We start from the raw sequence: 12309 nt of genomic DNA on the forward strand, positions 1-12309 counted from the left end.
TGCCGAGCTGAAGTACACAAAGAGGGCCCGTGCATACGTCCCTGGGGAGTCGAGGTGTTGCAGGATGTAAGTGTCATGTTAATTGCATCATCCACTGACCTGTTTGCCCGGTAGGCGAACTGAAGTTTCTAGCAGGGGGTCTACAGTGTCCTTCAGGTGGGCCAACACCAGTCTTTCAAAGCACTTCATAACTACAGATGCCAGGGTGACAAGTCTGTAGTCGTTCAGTCCACTGATGGAGGTTTTCTTGGGGACTGGAATGATGGAGCATTTGAAGCAGGAGGGGACTTCACACAGCTCTAGTGACCTGTTGAAGATGAGTGTGAAGATGGGGGCCAGTTGATCAGCACACACTTTCAGGCAAGAGGGGGTCACGCCATCTGGGCCTGGTGCCTTTCTGATCCTTTGTTTTTTAAAGACGCCACGCACATCCTTTACACTTCCTTTTCCTATAGCCAGTTCTTTTCAGGCTTCTCCACACAGACAACAGGTAGCTCCTCTTTGCTGCTCTGATCTCCCTTGTCAGTGTGTTCCTGGCCTGGCTGTACAGAGTCCTGTCCCTACTTCTGTAAGCCTCCTCTTTGGCACGATGAAGCTGCTTGAGTCTGGCTGTAAACCAGGGCTTGTTGTTGTTGTATGTGCAAAAGGACTTTTTGGGCACACACACATCCTCACAGAAGCTGATATAAGATGTCACAGTGTCAGTGAGTTCGTCCAGGTCTGTAGCTGCATTCTCAAATACACTCCAGTCTGTTCAGTCAAAGCAGGCCTGTAGCTCTAACTTAGCCTCCTCAGTCCAGAGCATTTCACTGTTTTGACCACAGGCTTCGCAGCTTTAAGTTTCTATCTATAGGTTGGGCCAATAAAGGTGATTATCCTTATCCTTAATTACAGTGAGTTAGCAGTTAAAAGTTCTTTTTTGTTTTTAAATTCCAGCTTTGTGTAACGTTAGTACTTTGTGTGACATGAGCAGTAACCAGGGTGTTCTATTGGACTGACAAATTTCCTCACTAGTCAGCTAACCCTATCCAAAGTAGAGATACGACACTGCTGTAAACAAATCTGGTAGGCAGTACAGGTCAGGTAGTGACACTGCCAAACTGTTTCTTCCTTCTAGCTTAATACCTCAATCATCAATTACACTCATCAGCCACTTTATTAGGTACACCTGTACAATTGTATGCAATTTACTGCAACGCTTCTGTGTTTATGAAGCTCTCTGTTTCAGTTGTTGGTGAAATTGTCATAAATGTATAAATTCAATTATACAGTATGTTTTATTATTGAGGTCATAGTTAAAGGTGGTGTTATACATTTATGACAGTTTCACCAAAAACCGAACCATTTTGAGCTTCATAAACACAAATGTTTAGGCAGACGTGTTGCACTGGATGGCAAACAATTGCACAGGTGTACTTAATAAAGTAGCCGGTAAATAAATACTTACATATAATAGGAGAAATTAGGAATAAGGCCCTGGTTCTCCCTGCTATTGCTGCACTAATTGAGAGTTTAGTATTCTCATTTTAGTCATACTGTATTTAGCAATTAATTGAGTACTGTAAACAAAAATGGGTAAATCGTAATATTCTATATTTTAGGCCTAACATGACACAGCACTGAGAAAAATCTGCTTTTCCTGGCTGTAAAAGCTTACTAAGAGAAAAACAAAATTAACAGCAGACACTTCTTTGAAGCTTGTGTTGTCAGCAGCTCTTTTGTTCTCAGGATTAAATGGCTGACTGAACAATGAATTAAATGTGCCTCATGTAACTGCCAGTATTTGTACCTTGAAGTTGATTTGCTGGGCCAATTCTTGGGCCTGGTGGTCCTTGGAAATGGGGCTGCTGTTGGGTGTCAGAGCCTGGAGGGCAGAGCGCATGGAGCAACCACAGGTCTCACAGCAAAAGTCCTGAGACCTGCAGAAGAACAGGCAGGGAGGTCATCCATATGGTGAGCCTCTGATTCTGCACTTTAAACATTAAAAAGTCACTCATGACAGCGCCAGACCCTCTGATGAATAATCAGGCCCTTCTATGAGTGAACAACTTGCTTCAGAAATGAAAATATTACTGAGTACAACAACAGTGGTTCAATAACAAAATAAATGACCTGTAAAGTATGAACAGCATCCAGTGTTAATGTTTTGGCTCACTTGTCACAGTACATCAGGTTTACCTGCCAAATTAACACAAAATGAGCCTGCCAAGGCTTTTTACCAGCCAGCTTGTACAATAATGAAAACCTTTCACTGAAATATATCATTATGTATATGCAATTACATGGTGGGGAATGCATCATGAGGTTCATTAGGCTGTAGTAGAATACAGACAGAATACAGACATATTCCATGACATTCTATCGTAAATGCACACTGGGCCTCATGCAAGAACATTTTCATATTCTTGTTCTAATTTCCTCTGTTTTCCCCATTTTTCTTGTTCATATGAGTGTTCCAAGTTGGATCCATCAAGCTGTCGTAACTGCAGAAACTTGTCATAAATCACTTGTTTCAGACAAACTCATGAAAAGGTGAGTGTTCATGAGATTTGATCTTTAACATAATCCTATCTCCATAAAATTGCCCTGTTCTGTTTTATTAGTGGGAAAGTTTCACTTACAAAATGTCATATAAGAGTAAAAAGACGAATTTCAGTGTGAGCTTCAAGTCAGCTGTCAGAAATCAGCAAACTAAAATGTCATTATTCATCTTATGTGTCACTGACATCATCAGAACAGCTGTATTATGACTGAAATACAGAGGGAATGGTTCAAGTTGCATGAAGTGAAATAGTGAAAATAATCTTTCTATAGAAAACCACTCCATGACAATTATGAGAGGCAGTCAAGGGGCTGACAGTCACTGAAATGTAAGTATAGGGCTTGCTTGCCCCACTATATGCTGTTTTGCAGAGTCTGCCTTACGCAAGTTTTTGAGAGTGTAAAGTTGGAATTTATTTATTTACAATATTTATAGTCTACAGGGTAGGTTGACAGAGCATACATTTACAGTAATGCCTTGTTTACAATTAAACAGAAAAGCAACAGAAAAAGTTTTAGAAGCAATTGCAAGCAGGAAGAAAAAGATTGATGAGATTGATCTTGAAATTACAATGAGGTGTTAGTGTTTTCATTTTTAACTGACGTTGCAGATTATTCCATGAGGTTTTTGCATTAATAGAATGCTGTCTTTCCTAAATCAGTTCTCGTTAGAGGTACCTGAAGTGTCAAGTAATCACAAAAGTGTGTTGAGTATGGACAGAGACACACCAAGCCAACATCAAAGAACTAGCAGCAACAAAGTCTGACTGTTGCATTGCCTCATGTTGCCTCTGTCTGGGCCAGCCAGGTTGAAACGGTGACACTTGAACAGACTGCACAGACTAGAGCAAACGGCCGACTAGCTGCATATTCTGAAATAACACTCCCTACCAGCAGGTGGTGCTAGTCTGTATTTGCCATTCAGAAAGGTAAAGAGGAAGACCTAGACTGTGGAAATACATACAAGCTGTAAACAAAGCAGCTCTTGTTGACCACAGCTGCTGTTTATAGCTGATTCCAATGTCTGATAAGAAACTGCAAACTGCTCAAGTAAAAATAATTTATATAGCACTTTAATTAAAGACAACCACTTGTTGACCAAAGTACTTCATAAACATAAAGATAAAGTAAAATAAAGAGAAACAAACCTAGAGAATAAAACATAAGAAGAAATATGTCCACTATGAGCCAGAGGCCATGGAAAATAAATAAGTCTTTAGCAGTGACTTAAAAACTGGTAGATCTGAGGCAGCTCTAATATTAACAGGTAAACTTCCACAGTTTTGGGGCCATTACAGCAAAAGTGCAACCACCCCAGCCGTTGGTACCTGAGTTGAGGACCTAAGGGATCTAACTGGCTTTTACCACTGCAGGAGTTCACCAAGGTATTAAGTGTCTTATAAACAAAAACAAGGAAGAAGAAGAAAGGAAATGGAAGAAGAAAGGAAGTGACAGAGGTGAAAAATAAGGAGAAACTGAATTAAATGGGTAAAATGATGGCTTCTACAGGGGTAAGCTCAAGGGGTTTTGCCAAACTGTTCTCTTCTTGTGTATTTATTCACTAAGCTGAACAGTCAATCAGAGTGGTCTCTCTCACTGACGAGGTCCACAGCCAATACAACATGCTGAATTTCACTGACAGGGTCCAAGTAGTGCCAACAGTACAGGACCCACCACAAAGACAAGGGTGACAGACACTCACCTGACCACCTGAATACAGTGGGTTTCTAGTTTCTACATTAATTTTGCCAGATTTTCTGGTTTCTTTTCCTTTTTTTAAAGTTATAAATGCTTTATTGTCTTTTCTTCTGTACATAACAGAGGAAAAGAGCTTGGAAACATGACCATCAGTTAGGCCCTCTATACCCTTGCACTATAAATAACTTTAAATAACTAATATCATAATATGTGAAATAACAGCAAGTCTCTTAAAATGTGCACTTGGGTGTCAGGAACAACTGACATTTTTCATATTTATTTATGAGACTTCCTAGACCTCCATGGAACCCCATGTGCTTGTCCTGCATCATCACAAGCTGGCCAGCATTTTTAGCAGTTTACATGTCAGTCATAAACTCTGCAACCATAAACCTGGCAAAAATACTAGAGCACAGGGGCCCTTCTCTGACTGTCAGCTCTCACATCCACCAGGGGCACAGAAACAGGCGATAAAAAAGCACAGACAAGTGCTGCCTTAGAATAAAGGAAATAAAAGGTTTTCCATCAGGGAGATAAGCAGCCATATATTTATAGGCAAAGCGTGTCTTCCTGTCTATCTCATCTTCATGTGCTAATGAAAAAGCCTGCTGATCAAGACCCTGTCTCATCTGCTAATAGAAAAGCCAACTTTAGCTGGATCCACTCCCTCTCTGGCTTTGTACCATTTTCTCTGAGGGAAATGCAATGCGCCCACTCATGCTCCCTCCAGAGGCCAGATATTTTGGTGATAATGAATTCGTCATCTTACAATTGCAGGCCTGGTTTGGGCGTGCTCTTTTCCATTTGTGACTAGGAAGATGGCATGTCCACCGAGGCACAGGTGCTGATTAAATCATGTTTGTATGAAGTTTGCTGTGTTAATGCCATCTGACCAGCATGCATGTAATGTTGCTACTGACTGTATCCTCAGCCTGTGTGCTTTCAAATCCCACATGCAAGATTATCCTATCTATACGATACACACTGTTCCAAAACACTCCACACACTCACCTCCTTATCACTCTCTGTCTATTGCACTGCATACACAACACATGCTCTGCAGAGAGTAAACATTGGAAAGACTTTTATCCAGCAAATCTTACTTTTTGGCAAGGGCCCTCCTCTCCTCTGGGGTATAATCAAGAGATCCTATTGCTCCCTCTCCTTTTGTTGGCATGAATCCAATTATAGCTATTAGGGCAGTTCGGACTGGAACAGACACAGACAGAAAGAGAAAAAGAACAGTTAAGAACAAAACAGACAAGGTTAAATTACATGACAGGCTGTATATGTCATCATGTCCAATACCCCTGTTACATAAGTCAAAATGATGCTTTGTTTTCTGGGCATAAGCCTGGATTTACCCCCGTGTTCGTGAGGACAACCACCATGACTCTGTACTCACAAATTCTCCATCTGTCAGGAAGAACATTTTACAGTATGGTCAGGGGTTTGTTCAGGACTCCTTTATGACTGGCTGTCTGATCCAATATAATGAACAAAGCCTCTGGAAGTCCATTATATCCATCTTAAAAAGATAAGCGTAGTGTAGAGGGGGGTTTTTTGCATCAGATTTAACTGTACAAACGTTAACACTGACAACATCGCATGTGTACCATTCCAAAGGTTTTGAATATGCACTCCAGCAAATCATTTATGTTTACACTGTTTTGGCTGATTATCAACAGCAATTTCACAATGAATGCAAATGTGCATAGTTTTTAAATACATTTTTCCTACCTGTTAAGGGCTCATTGGTTTCACTTAATTTTAGTACACTATCAAAATCAATGCGCTGAGACTTGAAACTCAAAACAGCTAATGCATCACAAAGAAACAAATGTATGCATTGTTTTTGTTAAGCTACCTAATTTTGGAGCTTTTATAAAGGTAAAACTGCAAAGTAATCTGTAAATCCTTCTTCATGGTGCTGTACACAGTGTAACCCATTTATAGTAAACATCACCAGAGGTATAGTGCTATTTGAAGAAGTACTGGAGCGTACCTATGATGCATGTGCATGGTAAAGTAGTGTTTTGTTTTAAGAGCCAGGTAAACACTTTTTCTATGGTGGGAACTGTAACTTCCCACACGATCAAATGTTAGACTGACCTTATTCTGTGATGTTAGTAGCCTTTGATAATCTTACTACTAGGGTGTAATCTCAACGGGGGACATGCCCCATCCAAAATATAAAAAATGGAAATCCCCCCCCAATATTTGTCATAACCAGTCATCAAACGTCTCCTAAATCTATTAAAGAAAATTTAATAACTTGCAGGGCTCGTGACAAGTTTGGCCATCCTGTGCCCTGCTTGTGTCATACAAACCTACAGCTGATCACTCACAGGTAAAACAGTCTGTTTAAATCCCAGCATCGCTTAAGTTAAATGTGATGTTTTTCTCCACGGCCCCTCCTGAAGATGGGTTTGTCAGTCTGGATGATCTGAATTTTGTTCTGTCACTCGTCTTTTGTAAATGGCGTCTGTAGTTGACACTAAACTGTCACTGTGAACTATGCACGTTACGTGGTTAAGCAAAACACACAAACACTCATTGGTGCCAATTGCGCATCAAAGTGTGCATTGTTTGAGTCAATATTGTGAATCAATCGGCACACCTTAAATTTTATTATCACAACTTAGAACATTCTATTATGTGTGGAAACAGATGATTCGCTGTGGCGACCCCTGACAGGAACAGCTGAAAGAAGAAGCAAAAACATTCTATTTTGCAGGACATACACTTTACTGATGACTGGATCTTCAAGCACTCACAATAGTGCATCTTTATGAATTTCAACCAGATTATACAACTAGGCCCATTCTTCATTGTTCTGGTGCATTCCGGCAGCACTACACCTATGGGCATCACCATGAGCACCTTTTAGTAACTACTGTACATCTTTTTTTTTTCCTTTTTTTTTTTTGCCATTATAGTGTATAAATTATGTTAACAAAGCTCGGCTCAGCTAACTTGGAATTTCTTATGGTTAAGTGTAGATCTTTTTATCTGCCCAGGAAGTTCACTTCCACTATAATAATTGCAACTTATATTGCCCTGGACCCCAACGCTAAGCTTGCTATGAACGAACTTCATGTGGCCATTATCAAACAACAGACTGCACACCCAGAGGCTGCATTTATTGTTGCGGGTGATTTTAATCACTCCAACCTAAAGTCAGTGCTTCCTAAATTCCACCAGCACATTTCCTGCCACACTAGAGGAAATAAAATTCTGGACCATGTTTACACAATCATGGCTGCTGCAAACAAACCTGTCCCATGGCCAAGCAGTTGTGCCGACATGCTTCAAAACTACCTCCATTGTGCCAGTGCTGAAACATTCCACCCCGACGCAACTGAATGACTACCGCCCTGTAGCACTCACACCTATTGTCATGAAGTGCTTCGAGTGCCTGGTCCTGGCACACCTAATGACGTGTCTTCCACCCACACTGGACCCCCATCAATTTGCCTACTGCAGGAATAGGAGCACGGAGGATATAGTCTCCATAGCACTGCACTCTGTACTCAGACATCTGGACAATAACAGTACTTATGCAAAAATACTGTTCGTAGACTTCAGCTCAGCATTTAACACGGTCATCCCCTCCAAATTAACCACCAAACCTTGTGACCTGAGCATCAGCACCTCCCTCTGCAACTGGATTCTGGACTTTCTGACCAACAGGCCTCAGCATGTTAGGTCAGACAACACCTGCTCCTCCACCATCATCCTCAACACCGGCGTACCACAGGGCTGCGTGCAAAGCCCACTCATCTTCTCCCTTTTCACCTACGACTGCAGGCCTGTGCATGGCTCCAACACAATCATCACGTTTGCAGACAACATCACGGTGACAACGATGGGAGGAGGTACAGCACCTGACTGTATGGTACAGTGATAATAACTTGCTCCTTAACACTAATAAGACCAAGAAGCTCATTGTTGACTACAGGGGAGAGAAAGCAGGCACACACAATCCCATCCATTTAAACGAGATGGTTGTTGAACGTGTCTCCAGCTTCAAATTCCTCACACATGTCAGAGGAGCTGTCCTGGACCACCAACACCTGTAGCCTGGTTAAGTAAACTCACCAGCACCTCTTCTTCCTGAGGACACTGAAGAAGAACCACCTGTCTTCACCCATCCTAGTGAACTTCTACTACTGTGCCATTGAGAGCATCCTGACCAGCTGTATCACAGTCTGGTATGGAAACTGCTCTGTCTCTGACCACAAGGCGTTGCAGCAGGTGGTGAAAACTGCCCAACGCATCACAGGGACTCTACTTCCAGCGACTGAGGGTGTCCATGGGGAATGCTGTCTCTGACGTGCTTGCAGCATTCTCAAGGACTCCTCTTACCCTACTCACAAATTGTTTGACCTCCTACCCTCTGGGAGGCGCTTCAGGAGCCTCCGGACCAAGACCAGTAGACTCAGGAACAGCTTCTTCCCCACAGCTGTCTCCTTACTGAACTCTGTCCCTCGTTGATGCCCACTGCCTTCTTCTATACCGCTACACACACCTCACCCTTTCTCTTCTCTCCTCCCGGGACTAATGCAATACACTTCTGTTACCTGTAACACTGAAGTGATTCGTTAATTTGCACAGTTTGCACATACTCACAGAATACTGCTCTGTTATTCATTTGCACACTGTTCACATGCTGATACTGTGTATTTATTTATCTTTGCACTATTTACATCCATTGAACTGTTAACTCATTTAACTTATCTTCCTATTCTGCACTATTTATTTCATTCTATTGCGCTAGTGTTTTATAGCTTAATGTACCTTATCCATTATTTGTAACTTAAATCCATAAAGTCTGTTGTATATTGTACATTACCTAACATCTTACTGTAAATATCAATTGTACATATCTATCTAAATTAGTACTGTCTGTACATACTGTGTACTCTTCACTGCTGTTATGCACTTCTGGTTAGATGCTAAACTGTATTTTGTTGCCTTGTACTTGTACATGTGTAATGACAGTAAAGTTGAATCTAATCTAATCTAATGAAATAAATTACAACAATAGTGAAATGACCTTCTTAGAAGCCATATGAGCCCATGCAGTGAGTCAAACTATTACAATTACAAGGTGGACATGAACTGAATGATGAATTAAGGAGCATCTGAATAATTCATTTTTGTTACCATTATGTATTTTATGGCAAATTTTAACATTTCCTTTACTGTAGCATCTTCACCACCAATCTGTATCCACTGGCTGTAAAATTCTCTGCATTGACAGTTATTAGACAGCACTTCCCCCTTTTCAGACTGAGATGATGATACTGACAGTGGAGTTCAGTGCTCTATACACCTTGTCAAATTATGCAATTGCTTCGTCTGAGATGAAAATTCATTGCATAAACAGACTTCATTGTCATTTGAATTAAGTAAGCAGAAAGTTAGTTGAGGCTGCTGCACATTTTACTTTCCTAACAACAGGAGGTCTGTTAAGTTAAGTCCCTTTGGTGCCAACCTTTCTAGTTTTCGAGTCTTCTTAGGTTCTGAAAAAATTGACTGTCTCTGTAAATGCTCTTCCTATTTGACAGTCTATGTGAATAACTAAAAAAAAAAAGGCATGTAGGCTCAACATTAAAATACAGTTTCTCTCATTTTCCATTACAAGCAGTGTTAACTACAAACAGATTAGGAAAACGCCTTGAGGAAAATTATATTAACATATAATAATCACCTTTATTTGGCAAAGTATGTTACACATGCAAGGAATTTGCTTCCGGTACAGAACCGAGGCAGCCATTTGCAGCGCCAACACCGATGGCTCCAACCATCGGGGGCAACTTGGGGGTTCAGTGTCTTGCCCAAGGACACGTCCACATGTGGAACTGCTGGCCCTGTGATTCGAACCTCCAACTCTCCAGTTGGGAGACGACCGCTCTACCCACTGAACCACAGACATTCATAAATAGGTATATTTTCATAAATGTAACTAAATAAATAGGAATACATAAAATATAAAATTCTAAATCTTCTCCAAGGCAACTTTGGAGGGAATGTTTGAATTACTTAGCCACACTTAATTAAACATGTAGACACAGCATGAGAACTAAAGCAGCAGCCAACAGTAGTGAGCATAGCCAGGGAATCACTACAGATGGCCTGCCTATGAGGTATGGAACGCAGCGTAATTATCCAGCCAGGCCTCCTGCGGTCATTCCAAACAAGCTGAGACACAACTTGCACTCAGCACTTAAAGAACACAGCAGGGAAAGTCAAATCTCTAAGGCATGGTCAGCCATGTGACCTGCCCTATATGTTGCTAAAAAGAGGCTTTTGATTGTCTTTGATTTAATTCTGTTATTGATTTAAATCTTTTTTTTGCTTATGAGTGGAAACCAGTAGGGAAAAGTGCTTTGAGGAAGATGCACGGTCTCCCACTGAGTTCTCTCTGATTAAAGCCCCAGGCTGAGAAGTAACATGAAAGCAGAACTCAGCAAAAGGATGGATCACCAGTAGAAAGCTAAAACAGGTCCTTGGTAGAAATAAATAAAAATAAATAAATTGGGAAACCCAGAAAAGAAATCATATCCAAGTCCACATAATTTATATTCATTTGGCGACTACTTTTTGTCATCTCTGTCATCACTTTTCAACACACTTTGAAGAGGTCCATGTTGTACAAGATACTGTAAACGGTCATACAACCAAGCCAAAGTCTCTGGTTAAATGTGTGATACTGTACATGTCAATTTGTCAGAGACTTTATTGCAACTACCACCATTCATTCACTTTAAACAGGCTTTATTTCAAATTTCCTGTTTTATGAAAATGTCATTTCTCATTTTAGTAAGAAGCCTGCCTGTTTTTAGCTCCGCCTCCTCACCTTACTTTGCTGTTTGTTATTAATATAAACTCAACACTTTATCCCAATTTACTTGTCTCAATTAATTCAACACTGTCTCCACTTCCATAGCATTAAATTAGAACATCAAGTCATGTCTTATTGTCATGCTCTGATTTTATTCCTTTAACTGAAAAATACTTTGCATTCTTTTCAGGAACTCACAACAGCAGCCTGATGAGTATAAAATGATGTTTGTACTGATGAAATTAGTGCTGTGAAAATGTACAGATAACTGTCTGTCAATGCTTTTTACACCCACCACTTTTATTTATTTGTGTGTGCTGGCCACAATTCCAGCTATTATATGAGACCCTGTCATTATCTGAACACTGGCTTTTCTAAGAGAATTCAAAATCCAATATTATGCAAATTTTCCCCCTCCCTAAAAGCCATTCTCCTCTGATTGGTCAGCTCCCATAGTGCTGAGCACGAACTGCCTACCAACTTCAGGCTGTGTTTCTGGAAAGGTTCGGTCTTCAACGTTAGCTCTGTTGAGCCTCTAAAGCCACCATTAGCCACATCCATCCATTATCTATACCACTTATTCCTGAATAGGAAGTAGATGACTGGAGCCTATCTCAGCTAACATTGGGCGAGAAGCAGGGTACACCCTGGGCAGGTCGCCAGTCTATCACATGGCTGATACTTAGAGACAGACAACCACACACACTAACACTCACTCCTAGGGGTAATTTAGAGTCGCCAGTCAACCTAAGCTGCATGTCTTTGGAGAGTGAGAGGAAGCCGGAGTATCCGGAGAGAACCCACACAGCACAGTGAGAACATGCAAGCTCCACACAGAAAGGCACTGGGTCAGCCAGGGGCTCAAACCTGGATCCTTCTTGCTGTGAGGCAACAGCGCTAGCCACCATGCTGCTGTGCCACCCACACCATTAAGACACATTTCTACCATAAATTTCACCAAAAACTAAACAACCACAGAGGTCTGAGCAGGTGCCTGGCCTTAAATCATGAAGAAATAAGCAGAACTGACCTCAAGGAATACAGGTGTTCCTGACGTTTGCCTAAGATACATGCTGCTATATATATGTTGTTATATGACATTGGGTTAGTATTCTCGCATTAACTGTAAACACATGCTTTGTTTTATGCCTGCTTTTACAGAAACATCTGCAAGAAATGACTTGCAGAGCCCAGTGATGCATTTGATGTGAGGAAATACA

At 41.0% G+C, this 12309-nt stretch overlaps 1 protein-coding gene across 1 annotated transcript in view; it reads right to left on the minus strand.

The window, feature by feature from the left end:
- Positions 1-12309, minus strand: part of ube2j1 (ubiquitin-conjugating enzyme E2, J1) — a 61598-nt gene that overhangs the window by 14397 nt on the left and 34892 nt on the right. The window contains exons 5-6 of the mRNA XM_020612915.1: positions 5343-5448; positions 1790-1919 (exon numbers count right to left, since the gene is read on the minus strand). Coding sequence (XP_020468571.1) covers positions 1790-1919; positions 5343-5448 — 236 coding nt within the window. The remainder of the gene's footprint in view (positions 1-1789; positions 1920-5342; positions 5449-12309) is intronic.

Source organism: Monopterus albus, unplaced genomic scaffold (genome assembly GCF_001952655.1).
Source record: "Monopterus albus unplaced genomic scaffold, M_albus_1.0 scaffold128.1, whole genome shotgun sequence".
Lineage (NCBI taxonomy): Eukaryota > Metazoa > Chordata > Actinopteri > Synbranchiformes > Synbranchidae > Monopterus > Monopterus albus.